This window comes from Rhea pennata, chromosome 18 (assembly GCF_028389875.1).
Source record: "Rhea pennata isolate bPtePen1 chromosome 18, bPtePen1.pri, whole genome shotgun sequence".
Taxonomy (NCBI): Eukaryota; Metazoa; Chordata; class Aves; order Rheiformes; family Rheidae; genus Rhea; species Rhea pennata.
Genome location: NC_084680.1, coordinates 14717558 through 14740365, shown reverse-complemented (window position 1 = coordinate 14740365; position 22808 = coordinate 14717558). Strand labels below are relative to the sequence as shown.

At 42.7% G+C, this 22808-nt stretch overlaps 1 protein-coding gene and 1 long non-coding RNA gene across 3 annotated transcripts in view; one reads left to right on the top strand and one right to left on the bottom strand.

Annotated features, from left to right (window-relative positions):
* The window catches only part of LOC134148836 (uncharacterized), a 48574-nt gene extending 42567 nt beyond the window's left edge, over nt 1-6007 (top strand). The window contains exons 2-3 of the long non-coding RNA XR_009960278.1: nt 5353-5470; nt 5908-6007. This is a non-coding gene — a long non-coding RNA (uncharacterized LOC134148836). The remainder of the gene's footprint in view (nt 1-5352; nt 5471-5907) is intronic.
* An 8448-nt stretch (nt 6008-14455) lies between these two features.
* LMX1B (LIM homeobox transcription factor 1 beta) overlaps nt 14456-22808 on the bottom strand; it is a 90142-nt gene continuing 81789 nt past the window's right edge. Inside the window, exons 3-8 of one of the 2 annotated variants that reach the window (XM_062591004.1) lie at nt 22101-22333; nt 18983-19161; nt 17933-18010; nt 17430-17496; nt 16403-16564; nt 14456-14613 (exon numbers count right to left, since the gene is read on the bottom strand). In XM_062591004.1, coding sequence (XP_062446988.1) covers nt 14456-14613; nt 16403-16564; nt 17430-17496; nt 17933-18010; nt 18983-19161; nt 22101-22333 — 877 coding nt within the window. The remainder of the gene's footprint in view (nt 14614-16402; nt 16565-17429; nt 17497-17932; nt 18011-18982; nt 19162-22100; nt 22334-22808) is intronic. The other variant, XM_062591005.1, reaches the window with a different exon arrangement.

Sequence of the window (22808 nt, the reverse complement as noted above, 5' to 3'; positions counted from 1 at the left end):
TTTTTAGAACTTCCTGCCAAAAGCCCCTTGTGATGCAGGCAGAGTATGAAGGCTGCTGAGAAGCCTAACTACAGGAGAAATGCTTCCCAGGGGACACACTGAGGGCTTTGCAAACCCTGATGATGACTGTCTTGTCTGAATGAGTTTCTCTCACACAGCAGTCAGGTACTTCACTTCTCATCTCTTCTGCCCAGCACCCAAACGCAGCAGTACCTGAAAGATTAAAAGCTAAGATCTGTCCTTGGTTACAACACTTTTCTCCAGCCCAGCCCAGCATACCCATAACTCTAACGTCCCCTGGGGCTGCCTGAATCATCACCGCAGTACCAGTATCTGACACTTTGCTTTGCAAAGCATTTGCTGTTTAATGGCTGTCTCTGCTCCAGTTCTCAGTTTGCTGAAATGACGAAACCCTGCACAATATCAGCCTGACATGGCTCCTTTCTCATGTAGAGGATTCATTTGTTGTATTGACAAAGTTGCCAGGTATGTGGAAGAGGAAGGGCTAGGGCTGCGCTCACATGCTCCAAAGACAGTTGAGAAACATGAAAACACGGCACAACCTGATGTAAACAAACAAGTTCTACATATTCTCCTTTCCCAAATATTCAGAAGTCTTAAAAGAATTGGGTGTGTAATTGAAAGTAGCCAAAGGCAGCTTTATCCTGTGCTACCAGCACTTACGCAGCCGATCACACGAAGTTTCACTTGGCAGGTTGACAGGGGTTATGCGTTTTCACGTGGGTGAACAATTCTTTAACAAAACATTGCAGACTGAATAACACACAAAACCACATCATCTTGTTGCACCGATTTTTATTTCAACAGGCTGGAAGAGAAATTTCCTTTCTGTCTTTGCCCCAGCCCTATTGTCAAGCCCCTTGTCTGATACAGCAGCTCTCCAGCACCGTAAGCCTATTTTTTTACTGTTTGATTCTTGCCTACATTTTCTTCGAGAGGTGATAGAAATGATCATTCCTGTATAAAATCCCTTGTGGTCTTTTCCATGTTCTCTTAAAGCAATTTTTAAGCCATCATACTTGATTTCACAGGACCCCACCATCAAGAGGGGATCCTTCAGCAGCATTTTGAAGAACGGAAGTCACTTTACTAGAAAATTTGACACTTACAGGGGATGCAATGGTTCTGAGAAATGGAGAACATTTCCTTGTAAACCTAACCACTCTCAGACCTAGTGCTCCAGGGAATAGTGCTGGTGCTGATGCCAGAATACCATGTAGGTTTCCTTGCATGCTAAGACCTGTGCTTTTCTCTCACGGGCCAGGGAAGAAAATCACTCCATGAAAGAGAAGCTCAATAGGTGACACATTACTGAACACACCATTGAAGAAGATGAAGCTTTTACAGTTCTACATTTGAGGGAACAGAGAAACTTGTCCTTTGCACCACGGAGATTCAATAGCTCTCTTCAAAAATTGTGAATTTCTCATCTTTTGAGAAAAATTGTCCCCTGGGGACATCTTTAATGGCTTTGTTCCCTGCTAAAAATCAGCTTTTTAATTGAAACATGACCAGACAAACAGAAAACCCCACAATACCAGCAGAAACTACATCTAGTTCACAATATAAAAATCTTTTGCTTTTTCTACCACTATTACTATTTTGACTCATGTAGTTGCTATTTCCTTCCCACTCTGTATAGTTTAGAAGTATGTAAAAGTAGTAGAATAGGTGAAGCTCCTGAGAGCTCCATCCTGGAGAAAACATGTGAGGTGCTGAGCTCAGATAGAAAGAGTAATTATCCTGGCTAACTCCATAATGAGCTCTCATTTACGTCAAAAAAAGAAGGGGGAGGAAAGAAAGAAAAGAAAAAGGCTCTTCACACAGTTGGTTTGTGTTATGTAGAAAAAAAGTGCTTTTCTCAATCGTCACTCTTATGAGAGACAGAAAAAAATCCACCTACAATACAAACCATATCATTTACCAAAACCACAAATGATTGCATTTCTGGTTCCTTCTGTGGCAAGCTTTGAGGTCGAGTGGCATTCCCAGCAAGGAGACAAATTTATTTATTCATTAATTTAATATATTCAATAAACCAACCAGCACACAGACTTATTCTTTACAAGTAATTAGAATGTATTACAAGCATACAAATGTGCCTAAGATTGAGAACTTGGGTTATAATCTAATGAAAATATTGTCACTGAATTAATTTCCTATGTGGTGCCAGAGCCATGGAATAAAAAGTATATTGAAAGTCTTCGGAGACCTACTGTCAACAGCCTAGCGCTACCTCTATTTGCAGTTGGAGAAGATTAGATTTCAAAAGCCTGTTCTTTTTCATGCATGTTCTAGTTGTCTTACAGGAATCTTCCAAGCTTGAAAGGCCTCTCAAAAATTCGAGAGATTAAGAAAATGAAGGAACAGGCAATGTCTGCCACAAATGTCATTAAAATGTATTAGGCTTACAGAAATGCAATTCAAACGCAGATTTTTCAGGAACTTGAAGCATTTGGTCCTCTCTGTGCCAAGTTGCATTCTATTAATTGTTGCAGATTGCATCATCGCAGCGATTGAAAATTATACTGTGTCTCACTGTTCTTGGCTGTACATGCATTCTCTTTTTTATCAGAATTGCAGCAGTATAATGCACCAGCTGTATTGGGATCATCACTGCTGCCTCAGTCCTTCTAAAAAGCACCACATTTTGTACTTGCCTAGCATTTTCATATACATATTCATAGATTATTTTTAAATGGGACATGTAACTGCAATAACTCAAAACATATAACCATTTTTGGAGTGAACTGGGATATTGACAAAGACGATGTCTGCTAGTGTTTTCAGAATAGTTGCAAACTGGAGGAAGAAGCAATCATGAATTACAGCAGCTGAGACTCATCTTTTCTCTTGCCATTTAAAGTTGGACAGACAGACAGATGAACTACAGCTAGGATATTGGTTCTAGCTGTCTTGTTCAATCCATCGATATAAAAGATCAAGAGAGCCAAGCAGAAATAGCCCTGTTTGGGTACATGGATTTTGGATACAGGCAGCATCACAGGATGAAGCAACGTTTCCAGCCTATTTGCCAGCCTATTAGCTACCTGTCTTCAAACATACTTTTGTGTCTTTCTACCTAGTGTAGAGGTCTTGGTACTTCTCTCTCTTTAATAGTAATGAACAAAGGAGATCGAGTTATCCAGGCCATATGATTAATTTTTTCAATCACAGATACTTTGCCTGCTTCAGTAAGCATAAGCTTTCCATAGCTGTGTCCTGCATGAGAGACTATTGCCACTGGGAGTATAATTATCTGGTTCCTCCACTCAGTCCTAAAGGAAAAGGGTTTAGCATAGCGCTAAGGTGTAAGGAAAGATTAAGGGAACACTCTGTGCAGTGCTCATCAGCAGCACCTTATCACTGTAATCTGACAGCACAGGTGTGGGGAATGCCACAGCTGGGGTGAATCGCTGCCGGTCTGATCGGCAGTAGCTCGGTATGCTGCGCTGGGCACCAGCTACTCCTTACGGGTTGAGCAAAGGCACAAATTAGCAGTGCTGGTGGAAGGATGGTGTGGAGGGGAGCCTAGGAGAGAGCTGTCTTTGCTGTCTGTAGGTGTGCAGCTGACTGTGCTCGCCCAACGCCTGCAGACCCTCCCTGGGGGAGAGGGCACCGTAATTACCGCGTAGGTGTTTGAAAGAAAAGGGCGTTCCACGTGCCACGTTCCTTATTTTAATAGTACAGGCTGCTGAGTCCTGAAACAGCTTCGCTAGGGAAGCACTGGGCGCTCGGAGCCCGGTCCTCGTCTGCAGCAGCGAGCGTGCCGCCAAAGCAGGACGGCGCCGCGCGAGCCGGTCCCGGCACGTGCCCTGCGCTGCCCCAGGGCCCGCAGACGCCCCCGGCCGCATCCCGCGCCCGGCCGGGGCCGCTCCGCAGCGCTGCCCGCCGCGGGGCCGGGCGCCCCCCGGCCGCATCCCGCGCCCGGCCGGGGCCGCTCCGCAGCGCTGCCCGCCGCGGGGCCGGGCGCCCCCCGGCCGCATCCCGCGCCCGGCCGGGGCCGCTCCGCAGCGCTGCCCGCCGCGGGGCCGGGCGCCCCCCGGCCGCATCCCGCGCCCGGCCGGGGCCGTTCCGCAGCGCTGCCCGCCGCGGGGCCCCAGCGCTGTCGGCGCGACCTGCCGGGAGTCCCGCGAAGGAGGTGGGTACGGGCGGATCGTCTCTGCGCCTAAGGTCTTCCAGTGGCAGCTAGGACTTGCTTTCACTTCACCATGGAATTCGTATTCAGTTCTCAACGTTCGAGAGAAAACAGCCCAAGAATGCAAATAGTGGTGGCTGCAGGTACTCATAAATACCGCAAGCTCAGTGCATTAGTGGGCTTCCAGAGAGAATTTTGTTTTCCCATCATGTGTAAACAAAAAAAATAGCATTTGTTAGACTCCGTCTCATATCAGAAAGTACCTGCTGGTTCAGGCAATAATTTCTGTGTTCCTACTTTGATGGGAAATAGCCTCAAATCATGTTAACTGCAAAATTTGTTAGTAAGGTAGGAATAGTTTTCTGACAATATAAAAATGTATTTCATTCTTACTGAGTAACTGGTTTATACTTTAATATAAATGAATGAGAAGCACATATGCTATTTATTTAATAGCATTTAATGTATGATCATTTTATACAATGGGGTCATGTTCATAATGTTTCTCTTATGTTATTAAAAATATTGATAAAGCATTAGACAATCGTTAGTTAAACCATTTCCAAGTGCACAGAAAAATGAACAAATGTGTTTTCATTATAAGAGGTAATAATAATTAAGAGTGACAGCACCTTATCCTCAGGATCTGCCTTCCAGCAGCAGTTTGGCTGATTTAAAAAAAAAAAAAAAAAAAAAAAAAAGTTTTAAGATAAGGCAGCAATTATTAAGACAAATCTTTTGAAGGGCTGTTTGAACTCCTGTGTCCAGCAGATAATCTGATTTTACAAGGTGCTCCGAGGGGGGTAGACTGTATGGGAAGCAGTACCCAGGTGCAGGCCTTTAGCCCTTTGCACTGGCATTTTTACCTCTAGCCATTTCCCTGGTCTCTTCTTCTTTTGTTTGCTACAGCTGTGGCATATAAATCAGTCTTCATTCAGTCTCACTGACACCAAAGAGAAACACAATACAAACAATGCAGAACACCAAGCCCCCAAATGTATTAATCATCCTTTTTTTTTCTTTTTTTGCTGATCCATTTCACCTATCTTTTTGGGGAGAGTCAGAAACTGCTATGGGCAACTTAGCAGTAATTCTTCCTTCATAAATATTAGATGCGTGCAGAGCATGAATATTTGAGTAGCTAACTCTGACTTAGGTAAACCGATTGCTAATGGCAATTCATTTTTCCGCAGTGACATCCTACCAATAACAAGCATGGAGAAACAGGATGATGCAATTTAGAGCTGGACAGCAAATCAGAAAGAAGGCACCTGACTGGGAACAAAGAAGCTTTCTTGACCAGGCCTTTAGGTAGGATGCGGAAGTATATCTTCCTTTACTTTGGAGAGAGTTTGAACAGATAAATCAGTGCTAAGCAGTTACATGGGTATCCTTAGGGACTAAATGAGCAAATATTAAAAAAAAAAAAAAAGTTAAGTATTTAAGACTGTGATTTTTATTATGTCATTGGGCTACTGCCTCTTGCCATGTTATGCCCTGCAGGACATTTCAAACAGTATGTGCAAATGACAATGGGAAAGATTGGGTAGTTCTTAAATGTCATCCACCTGGGGAATACCACATCTTTGCTAGAAAGGCTGTGGCTTGGCTTGCCATGGGCAGAGACAAGTCCCAGTTCCCCTGTGCATTCCTCTTCCCTCAGTGACTTGCAGCTTAAGTCAAATTAGGCAGCTGTTCAGGGGAAAATGTTTTCATTTTGGTCCTTCATGAACTATTTTTCAAACTAGATGAAGTCATCCTGCTACATGACTGCTGCAAAAGAAATGCCGATTCTGTGACTGGTGGAGGTATATGTGAGGGAGGAAATGGAGCTGTCCCTTTTGTTGATACCAGGTAAGGTATGAAACTGCACCTTTTCATTTTTAAACTAAATTGTAACTTTATGCCTGAGGCATGGAGTAATGCAGTGTCTTCGGACCCAAGGAATGGCAAATAGCAATCAGATGCAACCAAATCAAACCTCAGCTGAAGTTTATGTCTACATTCCTCAAGAGACACCAGCATTTATTTTATGTTGGTCCCAAATGTGCCATTACTAAGTGAATACCTTAAAATCTCTGTATATGTATAAGTATATATGCCTGCCTATTTTAGAATGTGGCTCTCTTTGCACACATTTTCCCCCAAGAGAAGATACTATTAGATCTTTCTGGGATCATTACAACCTCCTCTCCTGGTTTTCCTCTATATGGCCTCCCAGTTTTCCTATATATGGCCTTAGGGCTTCGGTCACGTAAATCCACATCTAGGCATTGCTGGTAGGGATTTTCAGTACAATAAATTCTCCTGGCTTGCAGTCTAGCCTGAGAACAGTCTGTACCTTACAGATAAATGCCCTAAAAGCACCTGGGTTGACCTGTCTATCCACTGCATGTGTGTGTCACTCATAAGCCTTGCTTGGCAAAACAAGCAGGCTGACCATTTCAGCTTTGGTACAGGGCCTCACTTCTCATTCCAGATAGGTCTGCTTTTATTCATTCATTGAAAATACCATTGAGAATACTGAGTGCAGCTTTAGCAGGAGCCTGTAAAGCAACATGTGAAGAGAGGATCATTTCTGAGGAATGCAAATACAAAAATGTACCTCTTTCTTTGGACACTCGTGTTGAAATTCTCTGGGGTTGCTGGCTGTATTCCTGCCATTCTTCCTGACAAACCTCACTGACCACACAGACTTTCTGATAGTACATGACAACATGGAGCTACCAGGATGCTCAGGGGAGTCACAGGTATGCAGTCCTTGGACAGGGCTGTAATGCTTGGTTGGTCCCTGTGTGCTGCCTGTACGTACCAGAAACAACCAGCAGCAGAGAGGACATTCTGAGTTCAAATATCGAGGATACTAGTACTCTGTTTTCCAACATGAACACTCTACAGTAGGAACTAGCAGAGCAGCACATTTTTGTCTGCCAAGAAAGGTTAGGCAAGTGCTGTTTGAGTTGGCTCTCTTTCCCCATGCACAGCAAGCCTGAGGAGCAAAACTTGCTCAGGAGACTGGCCAAGAGTCCCAGGCAATATTGAGCAGGACTGTTGGGTTTTCCTCATTCCCTTACAGCTCTGCACCTCGAAGTCAGCAATGCTGCTTGTTTTTCAACAGGATACTTGACATTGGTTAACATAATAAAAATAACCACATGGCCACTTCTATGTCACTTAAGCAGAGAAAAAGAGGTTAAAAACCTTGGTTCAGATTATCCAATCACCCAATTGCCTAATTCTGAAGCTGATTCACTTTCCATGCTTGCATTTGCTTTGCTTTCCCTCCCTTTAAAGAGTATCTCTCTCTCTCAGCAAATGTTCTTTTCTCAGAATTTCTGTTGATAAACTAGCAGGTTTTGGTCAGAAAATTTTCATATGAGACATTTAGTGCTATTAAAAATCAAAACTTTATCTAGAAAACTGAGTATATGCTTTCTGTGGGTGAAAATCTGCTTTTAGCTAGAAATCGTAGTTCTCAGTTTTAAATGAATTTAAATGAGAAGCTTTCAAGGAACGTTATTAACAGTGTCTAACTTGCCCTACAACAGAAGTGGACAGATAGAATCATATCACATCCCACAAGGCAAGTGTCCCATTGCTGCCTGTTGCCAGTAGTGACTGATGGGGAAAGAGCACAGGCTCAGAGGCTCTGCGGAGCAATTCCCTGACAGACCGCCAAACAGCAGGACAGTCAGAGCCTGCAGTTAGAGCACGGTCATTAATAGCAAAAAATAGACCTTACCTCCACAAGCTTATCTGACTCTTGGACATCCATTTGGGCTGCTGGTCTCTGCAACAGACAGTGGCGTGAATACAGAAGTCTTCCCCTGCAGCAGTTCGCACAACCACAGAACCGCTGCTAGTCCTCCAGCCCTCTGCTAACCAACAGATGAAGCAGAAGGCCAGTGAGCTGCTGTGTTCATAGTGCGAGCTGTGTTTCTGTAATGAGTAGATAGTTCCCCTCTTTCTTCTGTAGCTGCACCTGTGGCTGGTGGCCAAGGAGGGGTGTATCTAGGCTTGTCATGAACCCAATACGCTACTAGACTTTTTGCAGTGACTGGTCATATTTATGTGCTTGAGAATAAGTACTGGAAAGCTAGAAGCACACTAGCTGGGAGTGGGGAGAAGGTATTGGTAAATGAGTAAGAGCTTGTTTCTGCTCCTTCTGGCACTACCATGAGCAAGCATTGCCTCCCACACGTGTGCTCCTTGGTCTTGACAGCTACAGCAGTGCATGTAGTTTGGCTGCACCACCCTTTATTCTTACAGACCTACCCTGAGACAAGCCATGCCAAAATGGCTGGGGGCCACCATAAGCTGTAAAAGACTGTCCCCACCCTACAGAGGAGGACTTAATCTATGGGGGCCAAGAAACAGTCTGAAAGGAGAACCTGTCATTGCCTGTGCTGTATCTCCGCTTGGAAGAAAGGAGGGCAGCCACCGGGGGTCTTGTCCACCATTTCTCATTGCTAAAAAACCAATAAAACTAAAAATACTCTGCTGTGTTGTCAAGATCCACTGAACTTCCTGCCTGAAAAAACAGTGGTGCCATCCCCCAGCATACAAAAGCACACGCTCTGCCTGCAAAAGCAGAGAAAGAACTGCACACTGAAAGAAGTTCCTGCTTTGTTTACAGGTTGCTTTTATTTACAAATATACTGAAGTGTAATCTCTCTCTTTTTTTTCTTTTTCTATTTTTGGTGGTGTGTGTGTGTGTTTGTGTTTCACGTGCACTTGGGAAGAAGCATAATGTATGAGAATCTCATGTATCTTAGCTGCCAGGCAATGGTGGCAGGAAAAAAATGCAGTGAAATGAAATTTAAAAACACTAATAAATAATTTAACAATGACAAGTAATTAAATAAAAAAAATTCCAATCTACATACATTATGGTAGTTTGTTATCAACACAGAGGGAAAGGGGCAGGAAATCTACTGTGAAAGGCAGGTGGTTAAGTATGAGAGAGCATATTCATATTTTTACAAGTTAAACAAATTGTAACAGACAGCTACAAAATACTACATTTTGATAACATAAATACAGAATATATAAATATACAAGTAATACAGCCATACACAGCTAAAAAATAGGGTGTTCACTTAAAAACAGAGTTCCCAATGCAAAATCTCTGGCAGTCCCTTCACAGTCACTGCTAAAACAGAACAACAGTGCACAGAACCAAGAGGACCCAGGTGTATGCTTTAGGAAGGCAATAGTTGTCAGTTTATTCAGGTAGGCCTCAAATGAGCGAGACAGTGTGCAAATCCCACTCAAGTCAACAGACTTCAGGTACTTGCTAGAAGCTAAGAAATACTTACGTACCTGCCTAACAGGACCAAATACAAACCTGAAGCCCTAGCCACGCGGTAGTGGGTGTGCTGCTTGGCTGTCTGGTGCCACGGGGGCCAGGAGGAGGGAGAGTGCTAGAGGCAGACTTGCACGGCGCCTGCTGCTCATGAATGCAGGAGGGGTTTGGGCACGAAGCTCTACCCTGAGCACTTGGGACTTTGAGTATTGTGGCTCCAGCTTCCACGGCTTTGATGTGCTTTAATATGCTTACTTCCCTTTCACTGTTGTGACAAAACTTTGGGTTTGTAAGGAGCCGTCCCTTCCTCCTTTATTCTGTTGTTAATTTTTAGTGAGTTATTGGGACAAGTAGAAATATTGTGACAGGGTTCAAAGGAGGTGCTCTCACAAACACAAGCTTGCCCAGCTAGCAGGAGCACAGAACTCCCTGGGGCACTGGGCAAGTGGCTTGGGGTTTACTCTGATCATTAGGAACCTGGAAGGGAGTCCTGAGCACAGTAGGAAGAGGTAACTGGGTTCACATCATCCCTGGAAGGTTTGCCAGCGCGGAGAACCTCCACCATGCAATGACTGCACAGCGAGGTGGCTGAGTTGCTACTGACAGAGTGGCAATGACCTCCTTGAAAGACCTGGAAACATTCATCAGATGTGCAGAGCGAGTCTGCAAATCCATCCAGCAGCCATTGCAAAAATAATGCGGGTCATGTCTTGGGCATGGTTAGCAGCAACTAGCCATATGATCTGCATGTCATTGATAGCGGTTAAAGAAGAAAACAAGATCAAAAGTCCCAGGGTGATATTTCAATCTTAGTGATGGCAACTAGTGTATTTTACTTACAGCAACATAATTATCTTCCACACACTGTCTGTACACCCACCACTGAGTGCTGAGAATACAGGTCTTAATCCATAGTACTGTGGTAAACACGGGGTGGAGGAGGATGGTACATGGTGGGAGTCCTTCCCTTAACAGCCTGCCACGTGATGGAAACATGCTACTGCTCAGTCGAGAGCCAGTCAGGCTGTTCAGGGACCACTCTCCTCAGCAACTATTTCCAAATGCAGGAAAATCTCTATGTGCTTCCATTGCTTTTGCAAACAGGTCTGGTAATTGCACAATAAAGACCTCTGAGTAAGCTGCTACTTAGCATATTCATTCTGAACTCACAAGCATCTTTTCTGAACGTTATTGAGCAAACACTGAAACCCAATCAATCATCTTTTACTTAATTGCATCTTGTCACCACTTTAACTTAACATGTATTCCTTGCTTAGACAAAACAAGATGATTGAAACACTGCAAAGAGCTCACTTGATGCATTTATATTAGAACGGGGTTAATTTCCTAGGGAAAATGATCACTGTAAGGTGCATGTAATAAACTGCTGTCATGACCTCTAGCCTCCAAGCTCCCATATGTGCAATCATTGTTTGTGGTTTCTGTGGAAGTGCCAGATGCTAAGAATTTTTGGCAAGAGTATCTCAATTTGACTCAGTATAAGATATTACTGTGATATGGCCCATTAAACATTTTACTTTCACCTGATTGGTGACATTTCCCTTGACAATAGAAGAGTAAAGCAGAAATCAAAAAGGTCAGAGGTTGCTATATAATCTTTTACTGCAGGTCCCAGGTTAAAACCACAATGATCACACTCCAGTGGGATAATTCATTCTACAAAAAAAGTGACATTTATTTTACTTTAATGAACTTTGGCCTTTGCCAGATATAACGAGTCCGCTGGAAGTCATTGGCTATGCATTCCTTCCCTTGATCAGCAGCAGCCCACAGTGGCATGGGAAATGTTGTTAAGCATGCCAGAAGGCTTGGCTGTGTAGTGCACATGGCACCGAAGTCCGTAGAATATGGAGGAACAAACAGCTAAGGCATCATCATACAACATACTAAGGGAAGAGGTGATGGTCTGTACAAGTACATTGTGATACTAAAAAAAAATTAAAAAGAAAAACGATATAGGTGGCAAATAGCCTTCCAAAGAACAGCAAAAAATTATGTATACTTCAGCTACAAAATGGAGTATTTGATTCTTTCCTTAGAAAGAGGTAGAGTTGGGACAAGGCAATTCTCCAGACCGTGGGTCACATTACAGTTCTCAGATAAGACCCTGTAGGCACTAAATATGCCGTTTTGATCTTGCCAGCAATGAGGAAGGAGACAAGGCTGTGACTCTGCAATCCAGGTATGTTTGAGATGGTGAAGATAATATTTTTCTATGACTCTAAAGTAGCACAGGAAAAAAGGTGGGGGGGAGCTAGATGAATCCCTTAAGATTGGTGATTAGAAATGTTTATAATGTGCCACATAAAATGTGCCTGCCTTCTGTCTTGCATGCAGTACGGCTCACCTGAGTTCTTTATAGAGATTTGCTATCATGCAGAGGAAAAGGAAATTAATATTTATTTTGGAACATGAGAAAAGGGAAAACTAATTGGGGGGTTGGGTAAGAAAAGAAAATTATTCTGGTTGCAGGACATATCCAGGGGCTCACAGCCTTCAACTGAAAAGGCCTCACTCCTGTCTAAAAGGAGAACGGCCACTAACAAAAGCATATGGGTGTAACGGACCATATCCCCGAGCCATGGCTGCGGGAGGCACGGCAGCCTGCAACTCCGGCTGTGTCCGCTGAGATAAGAGCTGGCAGCCTGCTGGGAGGGGAGCGTTATCTGGGAATCTGCGCAGGGACATTGGCTCCTTCATGCAGAAAAAGAGGAGAGAGTCCTTCTGTCACTGCGCAGCAGCAGGAAGGTTTTACTTTGAGGTCTGCATCTCTATGGCCTGCACTGTACTCTCTTCTCTCCCTAATGCTTCCTCACCTTTACACAGTCAAAATACACAGGCTGATCCTGCAGATAAAGTTTGATTTCTTAAGACATCTCTAAAAATCGAGGTCCGTATTTCCATATTGGAGAGGAGAATGATTTTATTTTTTCCCTTGGACCTATCATCTGACTTTGGCTGGGCACTCCTCCCTCCAGGACACAGAGGACCTTTCCACACCAGCCAAGGGGCACGCAATGGCTCTGGAAGCTCCACAGCAGGACCCACCTCTCCTCAGGGACCTCCAGCAGTGCTGCGAGGTGCTCAGTGGAGCCAGCCCCATTTGCAGTGTTTGGGAGAGGCTGAGTTCACCAGGCTCCGCTGTGACACTCATCCCTTGGCCACGTCCTGGAGCCTGGGAGCTGCTTAGCGCTGCAGAAAACACACAGCCCTGCGCATCTGCAGTGCTGATGCCCAACCTAGCTTCAGCCTGAAGGATTAAGAATAACTAACACTTTGAACTTGTTTTTGGCTATTACGGTCAATATATTAAAGGCATTTATTTAAGAAAGGGCCTATCCTGCCAATCTTTGCCTATGAGCTCTATTTGGAACACACCCTATAATTACTGATATTACCCTGGCAAATTTTCCCCATGAAGTTTTCTCTACTAAGAGCCATGACTGTACTTGTCTGCCTCTCCACATTATAATTATCACCAGGCAATATTTATAACTACATTATTATCATTTATGATATTTTATACCCTATGAAAACCTATATGACTTGTTCTCAAATTTCAGCATCTGAGATGTTTAGCTTTCATCTGGGACATTCCCATTCAATTTATGGAGGAACAATCTTGTTCTTCTTTCATTTGCACTACTAATAGGTTAGTTGGACTATTTATCATAAATACAGGCATCCCATCAGTGTGAAATCTGCAGAACTTAGACTGGACTCTAGCTCAACATATCTAACCCTCCCACTGTGATTTCTCTCATACTTTTTTTCCCAGTTGGTGCACATTTCAGGACTTCTGATGGCTGAGGCTAGAGCTATATACCATTGGTTCTTGCTGAGGCAAGACAATTAACTAAAGGAGTACTTAATTATTCGAGATGGACAATGGAACATAGCACATTTTTGCCTCATGCAAAGCATAAATAAACAGAAAAGAATGAACAACACGTTTGCCAATCATAGTCTAGACTTGAAATTTGACAGTGAAATACTTACAAACATAAGTAAATGTTTTATTCTCATACTTCAAAAATTAAAGAAAATGATGTCTTCTAAGCATCTTTAGTTTTAATTATTTGAGATCAATACTAACCTAAACACCTCTGCCCCTAACATGCATCACCCCTGCAGGGTCATAGACCTTTCCTATTATGAAATCCCTGGCTTTCTCCACAAATGTTATTGTTAACCAGTTTCCTCAGTATCATATGTATAAGGGTTATAAACTAATCAGCAGATCTAGGTTAGGTAGAAAAAAAATGTAGAAAGGAAGCAAATGTTGAACATCACATTTACATTAACTTCTCACAGTTCAAATGGCAATTTGTCCACATTAGTATGAATCATGCAGTAAGAAAAGGGAGGAATCTCCAGTTTCTTTGATTTATTTGTAATATGGTCGATTGATGTCAGTATCAGTGGCTTTTAAAAAAAAATTAAACATCCAAAAGAAAGGACTAGAGAAAGTAGGAAAAGGTTTAGCTTTCTGCAAAATCCATTTCCTTTACAATGATGAGCTCAAACCAAACCAAACCAAAGGCTGCTGAAGAGCAGGGTCTTCTGTTCCTTCCATGCTTGTCTCTTGGTCTGGTGCGAGCTGGATAATCAAGGATAAGTGACTGGAGGATGGTTTTTTTTGTTTGTTTTATATATATATATGTATATATATGTATATATATATATATATATATATGCATGTGTGTGTGTATGTGTGTGTGTTTATGTATGCATTTATATATGATGTGTGCATGTATACACACGTACATATACACACACACACATATGCACACGTGTGTGCACACACACACACACATATAAACACACATAGTCTTCCTAAAAAGGCTCTTTGCAGTCCAGAGGCAGCAGGAGTCACTGTGAAGGAAGAGCTGGGCAACATATGGCTGTAGAGTCTGCACTGGAAAAAGTCACTGGCTAAATATACGCCGACTGTTTGTTTTCTTTTACTTTCATGAGGCGAAATACGAGCTCTGCATAGAGTACAGCCTGTCAATGGGGTTTCCTACTCTAGCCTGCATGGAGTTAACTTCAGAAGAGGCAAGAAAACAGTCGCTCAAGCTAGTTAAAGAGGTATCACTGTCGATATCATGAAAAATGGAGTCGTTTCCTGCAAATGAAATGTATATGTTTAGCTGGATTCTGTGCAGTGAGAAGGACACAGTACACAGGGATGCTCATACGTTGCACACTGCAGCAAAGGGAATAGTTTTCTTTCTGTTTTTACATGCTAACATAATTTCACTCCAAGGGTCTGCTGTCTAAAGAGACAGACTAGCAATCAGTTCACAGAGATCCACTGGCAGCAATGGCACTTGGAAGTGTGGAAATCTGCCAGTATTTAATTTATACTCTAAATCAGCACAAAAAAAGTCTTGGCTGACTGACACAAGCAAACAGTGGCAGGAGAAGGAGCAAGTCCCTTGTGCTTTATGCGCCAGGAGCTGGCGTTTGAGGGGGAACCGCGTGCCGTTGAGGAATGCGGGAGCAGACTCCGAGTGCCCGGAATGAGGAAAAGCGATCTGAGACCCATAACAAATAACGCTCTTCATTTACACAAAAGGCGGTAAAAGATGGATCTAAATCTGATGAAGCCCAGGAGGAGGCCCGGCTTTTCTAGGCTCAAATAATCTATAGCTGTAAACAAGTTTTCATTTCAAAAATTTCTGCTCTTTTGGGGCTGGTTTGGAACAGTTCATTTTATTTCACTAAGCAACTAAAATTTCAACTTACTTCAACTCTTAAGTTACCAGAAGGAGCTCTACTATGTAAAGTACTATGAGCGCTAAGAAAGTGTCCCGCTGGTTCTTTTTTTATACATTCATCTAAAATGGCTTTGTGTCATATCCTGCATTGATTTTAAAACACATAACATGTCTCCAAAGGAGTTTTTCTTAGAAAGCCAAGCAAATTGTTAGCAACAAAATCACAAGCCATCTAATGCTCATTCGAGCTTCAGATTTACTCATGAAATATGCTTAAAGCTTCAGCTCCTTACAGTGTTTACCAAATTGCCCAGTGTGCACCATGGACTTTTAATAGCATAGACCCAAGCCAGATTTCCTGTTGGTCTGTTTCATGATGCCTCAGTGAAAGAGATGTATGCGTATAATTCTGCAGTGAAGTACTCCTGGTCCACAGAAAAGTCTGATGTAACTAGCCCTCGTGAACTACAGCAAGGCCAACAATCATAGCCTGAGAAATCCTCTTAAATTCGATTTAAATGCCACACTGCAATTGTCCAGAATGAATTATTAGGCATTTACTGTTTGTTATGCACTTGGTGTACCTATTTACTTTATGTTGCGTGATTGGTAAATCATAAAAGCAAACCATTATCTTGATTTTGGGCAGAGTATAAAATCATGCAGGAGAAATATGTTCTGTGGTGACACATCTCCCAGCAGCTCAAGAGTGGCTCTTTAATAAATCCATGCATCCAATTTGAGGTATCTTAGACGGATGGATATTTATTTTGGAACCATCAGATTACTTCTCTTTATTAGACCACTTTTCAAGGCACTTTTTCCCCAGAGCTTCTAGGAAAAAGGAAAAACTTGTGAGGGAGATAGAGAGAAACTGGTAGTGTTTATTTTTAGATGTCTTGCACAGTAGTTTTTAAAAACTGGAGCTGGAGCACTGATGTTGCTTGCTTTATCATTTATAAGAATTATACTGTGAAATAGTTTTGAAGGGTGTCCAGAGCCTGGGATGAACTCTCTTCTCCCCACTTATGTGTATATGAAAATACACAAATGAAACTGACTGATTCAACATACTCCCTGGTACAAAACCCAGAAAAAATATTATAAAAGTAGGTCACTCTACTGAGCCTTTGATGTGCGAACTAGTGTAGGAATCCTGCTATTTCTGATGTGGCAGAATGATGCATGCCTTACCATAAGGGTTCATGTGGTCGCCTGGCATTTGTGGCGGAGTAAGACCCTGCTGAAATGGGTCTGTGCCATAACTGCTTTGATCCATTGCTACAATCTGCTGCTGTGGAGGTGCAAGCGGTGTGTAAGATGTCATCATCCCTTCCATTCGGTTGGACATCACTTCTGCAAAGCAAACATCAGGGAACAGTCACTGCTTGGCAATGAAGAGGCTGCAGACAGTAGCATCAGTGGCACTTACTGAACTTGAGAGCACAGCGAGTGCAGCTAGGTGTGTCCTGGCATTCAGAGGAGCCCTCCAAATCCTTATCTGATATACAACCCAGAATGGTAAGTTGAAAATTTTGTGATTTCTGACCATATCATTTCTGGAGCTCCTGAGGGCGGGACCATATCTGCTCAAAGTCTGTCTCATGCCTGACATAAGTTTTTATACTCTCTAATGCCTGTCGGTGCCAGCCTAACACTGGCAATGCTGCAACAGTACAGTCATTCCCTAAGCTGATGTGGGTAGGTTGAGCAAGAGATATCTGCTTCCTTGACGGCCGCTCTGCAGGAGAGAGAGCAGCCCCAGGTCCTGCTCACAGACCATGGTCCCGAGGGCCGGGCCTGTTTTTGTACTCTGGGTGAAGAGTACAGTTTGAGGCTGCAAGGCCTTGGGAAGAGGAGAACCTCAACAGCACCCATGGAGCAGAAGGGCAAACCCTGGCACCCCAGGCAGATCTTGCCCCTTGCTCCTCAGTCAGCTCTTCTGCACTACATGTTTCCTCTAGGACAGAGGTGGCAGCTTTTGTGTAAGAAGCTTGAGAGTCTGGCCACAGCACAGAGATCTGGGATAACCCCACAGTGGGACACTTAGACACAGAACCTCTGTGTGTTGCCACTGATTACAGCACACATTATCCCTAGACTTGTGGATACCATATGTGGCTGTATGTAGATGCTGTGCACCCATATGGGAATGGTATTTCCAGAAACCTTGCAGATGCCTTTCCCCTTGTTTTGCCTCCATCACAAATGCCCTACCTACCTTGCCCTAGTCGCTGAGAGTTTTGTTGCTCCTGCTGCTGCTGATGTCTTCGTGCTAGTTTTTTCATCTGAATAAAAGAGGAAGAACAGAAAAATCTCAGGGGTCTGAATGGAACAATTCCGTTTCCTTACAAAATTCTCTGCAAACATCAAACCAGTTAATATAGACCATGTATATTCATGCACACACCACTGTGGGTTCAGTTTCATTCCTAAACTTAAACGTTTGGGTTTCTAGTTCATATTTGCATGCAAAATCTACTCCCAACCTCATGCTGCTTTGAACACACTAACTTAATGTCTGTGTTTGAAAACAGCCCTTCTCATATGGATATAGACAGCAGTACGTGCAAAATATGCACAGGAGTGGAGCAAAAATGCATCAGATTTTCTGAAGCGTAGTCCCTGGGGCCTTTGTGATACACACTACATCTAAAGGGAAAGAAAATCTCTGTTTAGAGGATGATTTGTGTTTTACATTTGAGAACTTGACAAACAACCTACCTTTGCTCTTTGGTTTTGAAACCAGACCTGGACAACTCGCACACTGAGTCCTGTTTCAGCTGCTAGTGTTTCTCTGACCTACAGGAGGAAATGTTTAATGGTGCAACTTTTTTTTTTTTTTTTTTTTTTTTAACTTCTAACAAGTTATGTTAAAAGGAACATTCTGTACTTACAATAAAATGTGCATGGACAGTATTAATTTTAAAAATCCCTCGGATTTTTGCAGGGTTTGTTCCACCTTTCATGTCATAAGTACATGTTTCATAAGTACAGAATAAATAGTCTGAAATGTGTAATGTAAATGTATTAAATCATTTTATGATTTTTATTTTACCCATAAAATTGATCCATGTAAAAAAATGTGTATTAGCTATGGTTTTTTATTATTATTTTTCAAATAAAAATTCATACTTTAAAAAGGCATCTTACATTGTCCCAAAGAATATGCTTTCTATATGGGCAGATGAATGTCACTTTTTGCAATGACGGCAGCTTTCAGGATGCAACTCCATCTCTGTCCACTCAAACTTAGGAAATGGACATGTAGGTTGCTTTACATAAAGATCTGATTTTCATCAGTTTCACCACTGAAGTAATACATTACACCCTTCCTTAGCTTCTATAAATGAGATCAACACTATGGTCAAGTTTCATAAAAAAATGAGACTCATAAAAAATGATACTTAGCCTTCCCACCTCTATGGTGGGAAGGACAAGAGCAAGAAACCACCTGCACACCAAGGCTCTAAATGTCAACGACTGCTTTATGTTTTATAAGAATCAACCAAAGGTGGCTGTTTAGCAGGAATCAGTCACAGAGCTGGTACTATACACTGTGGGCAAACATCTTTGAACATAACATTCAGCAGCTCCCTAGCTAGAACTTGCTCAGGAAGACATCGCTATATGCTAGCTGGGTTCTGGTGTTCATCCCAGGCACCACTGCTGGCCTGGACACAGGGCAGGGTCCTGTCTGGACTAGTGGCCTGAACCTTTCACCCTCAAGGCCAGCTGTCAGAGCTGGCTGCTGGCCCCAGCTGAAGCACCTACCTTCCTACAGGGCTTGGAAGACACTTCAAAGGAAGCTTTGAATGCTCGTCTCTGCTGTGTCGTAAGTATTGTCCTTGGTCGTTTAGGTCTCCTTGGGTCCTTCCCATCATCACTTCCTTTTCCTTGGGTTACTTGTCCTTTGGTGGGTTTAACATCCCCATCCTCATCATCACTTTTAACTAGTTAAAAAAACAGGATACAAAATCATACTTGTTCCACTGAGATAACAGGGTATTTGGGGATTGCTCCACTGCTGTCAAATTAGTTCATAGGTTCAACTGTTATCCTACATCTGCTTGACTAAATTCACCCTCAGCAAGAGGAGATCATCACAGACTTGTGTACGCTGCTTAAACTGAACTCCAGGAAAGCATAAAAATGTGTTTAATTTTTAATTGAGTGTGCTGGGATGATGTGTCCATATGTGCATGCACAGATTTCTCTTTCTTGGTAAATACATACAAATATGTATGTGCATAAGTAAGTAAGTTCCATTTGTATTTTCTACAGTTAGGTTCTGAATAATCTTATAATTTGGTGATATTATGCGCATTAGTACCTTGCACTGGGAAAATCTCAATTTCAGTGCCAAAGATTGACAAGTAAGTACATATGTCATTCTGAAAAACAGTTTTTCAGCTCATTGTGTTTTATTTCATCAGACTACTGATTTTTCTTTCAGAAACATCAATATACTATTCTGGAGAACTTCAACATTAAGGAACATACTGCAATTTTGGTATACTCAAAAGTTACATTTGGGGAATTAGCAAATTAGACTTTTAATTCATTTTAGGGTCTGATTATTATGCACCTAGCAATCTAATCACCTTTTACTTTAATAAGCATCTTTTGCATAATGATTAAAGAGAAGTTCAGTCATTTTAATAACCATGACATTATTAACTTTCCAGCATGCCATTTCTAAGGAAAGGTTTGTGAGGATTAATACTGCTCATTGGAGAGTTACTTTTGTGTCCAGTGAATAAATATTTGATTGGAGAAGGACACATACTCAGCCAGAGCTGTGTGAAATAATTTGCACTCACACAGGCATTTGGGAGATCTGTGTTTTCACTGTATTAGAGAATGGGAGACAAAACATTCCATTAATTTGTCAACTTGTTTTTCAGGTTTGGGTTTGGCTAAGATAGAGAATAATGGGGGGGGGGGGGGGAAGCATCCCCAGGAGTAAGTAAGAAACTACTAAACTACTTGTGCCATGGGGAAATGAAATCAAAACAAATGTTATGTTGTGCTACTTTGGTAGCTTTCTGCCCTGCTGATCACAAAGCGCAGGCAGAGTCTGGTAATAAAGCAGAATGTGTCCACACCAAAAGCAAATCTCAAATACACCTAGCTGGCAAATAGCAACCACGAGTCCCTGCTGCAGTGAGATTGCTCACCGTGGGCCAAGGAAAGCAGGGTGGAGGGTCACTGTGCATGCTGCTGCTGGGTAGCTGAATGTGAGGATGGGAACAGCCCAGCACACAGGGCTGTTCAAGGGGGTTTGTCTGGATACAGACCAACTGGGGGCTGCTGGAGGCGGTGGTAAGTGGGAGAGTGACATGCTGAAGAGCAGAAGGAAAGTCACATGTCTCAGACAAACTCAAAAGGAGCCCAAACCCTGTGAGATGAGCTTTACAGAGCAAAGAGGTCCTGCAAATACAGTATGGCAATAAATAATGTGCTGCTCCAAGAAAGACGTGGGAGCTGCATGTCCTGTTGAGTCAGCAGTGACCTTTGTCTTGCCACATTCTTGACATGAACATGTAAGTCTGAGCAACATGGTGAATATGGCTCTCAGATTAGAGATTAAGGATAATTACCATTCCTATTTAAACTGGGAATAATATATTTTCCCATAGATCAGAGGTGATCATTTGCATCATTTGTACACTTAATGGAATGATAATTGTTGATTGTCTTAGACATTTTCTAGAGAAATAAATGAGTGATTATGATGGCTGCAGCAATGGTGACTTTGTGCCTGAATTCCCAGGCCAAGTGATGCATGCTCTTGCAATCATACTGCTCAAGTCCTAGGTCTCGCTGAAAAGGGAGATGGCATTCACACTGCAGATTAGCAGTAGTGCATTTTAGTAAAATATCTAGCCTTGAATCTGCACAGTACAAACCCCTTTAGTTTACTCATCTGGAACAGTGTAGGACCTTCTGAGAAATCCTTGGAGATCTGCAACAGCTGGGGTGGCCCACTTTGCATGCTTCATGCCTGTACTCTGCATAGCACGCAAACCAAAGCATGGCTCTCCTTGGGGCCGCACCTCGGAGATCTCCCACGTGTATGCCAGGCTGGGGCTCACATACAAACCAACAGGCACGCAAGGGTGATGATCAAAAGCTGGAGCCTTAGCAGCAAGGAAAAGCACTGCCTGAGAGAAGTCTGGCTGAAGTCAGGTGAGTCAAGCTTTGTATCTGGCTTGAAAGCATTAGAAACAGTCTCTCAAAACACTTTTTTCAAGTTACTACTTTTATTTCTTTTGGGGGGGCAGGGGCCTTGCTGCCTGAACAGGAGTGGGTGTATGGCCAGCCCTGCGGAGCATCCCTGGTGGCTGCTGTGGCTTCCTCTGCACTGCACATGACATATTGCTGAAATGCAAAACTCTTTTCGCCATTTCTCTCAAATTCACACATGTAGCTTTTCTTAAAGTTACCATTTGTGACTGGCAGAGAGAAATACATTTCAGCACACTCTGGAAAATCATATTACTACTTTGCCCATTTTTCTTGTTGAAAGCATAGAACCCCCATATTCAAAATAAAAAAATACTTAAGTGGATGGAAGAATGCCTGTGGGAAACAACACACTTTGGTCAGGCCCCATGTAACTGAAATCAGTCAGTTTCACTTGCTATAGTTTTATAGAGAAACATAATATTGACAGCTTGCAAAAAGTTTTTGTCCTTTATTAAGACAGCAGCAAACCAAGGGAGGGAGTGAAGTTAGGGAGGAGACTGAAAGCAGGGATTTTAGCTGTGCCTGCCAAGAGCTGTAATTTGCATCGGTGGATGGATGTGCAAATGGATATACTTTCTATAAGAAAGCTCTGCAAACCCTTGTGGCTTTTCTGGTTGGAAGAGGTGTGGGAAAAGCTCACCTGAGTCCGAGTCATCTGGGCTGACTGAGCTCAACAAATCTTTCTCTTTTTCATAGTCACTTTTGCAGAGCAACTGTCCTTCCTTAAGAACAAATTCGTCCCCTTTCCTCAGCTGTCGTTCGCAAACGCAGCAGCAGAAGCAGCTTAAGTGGTAGACACACTCCAGGGCTCTCATCACAAACTCTGTCGGGGCAATCTTCTCCATGCATCCACTGCACTTAGCAGCAAACAGCCTGCAAGAGAGAGGCAATGTCAGATCATTCACCACATGTATTTAAACACAGCAAACTTTTTTTTTTAACTACCAATCAGCTTGCAGTACACATTTGTACACTGGGAGACTTGCATCTGGAGTCTTGGAAACATCCAAGGCAAGCAACTCATTGAAATCTCAGCCCCTTTGGTCTAAAGAGTCCCAAGCCACCTCTGCCTCGACTGGCTAAGAAATACAAAGATTTGTGCCTATCTTACTGCTCTGTTCCTCTTCAAAAGAGAAACAAAAAGTAGCTCTCAGAGTTTGGATAATGCTGTTCAAACACAGATTAATTTTAATTCACCTTATAGAGGAATGAGTCACAATCTTTTCTTTCTTTTTTTTTCTTTTTTTTTTTTATGCAGGCGCTCTGACATCATCACTTAAAACCTGTCCTGAGCAGACTTCATGGCTTTCCTTTCTCCGTATGGTCTGTCTCCAAGGAGGCATAGAAA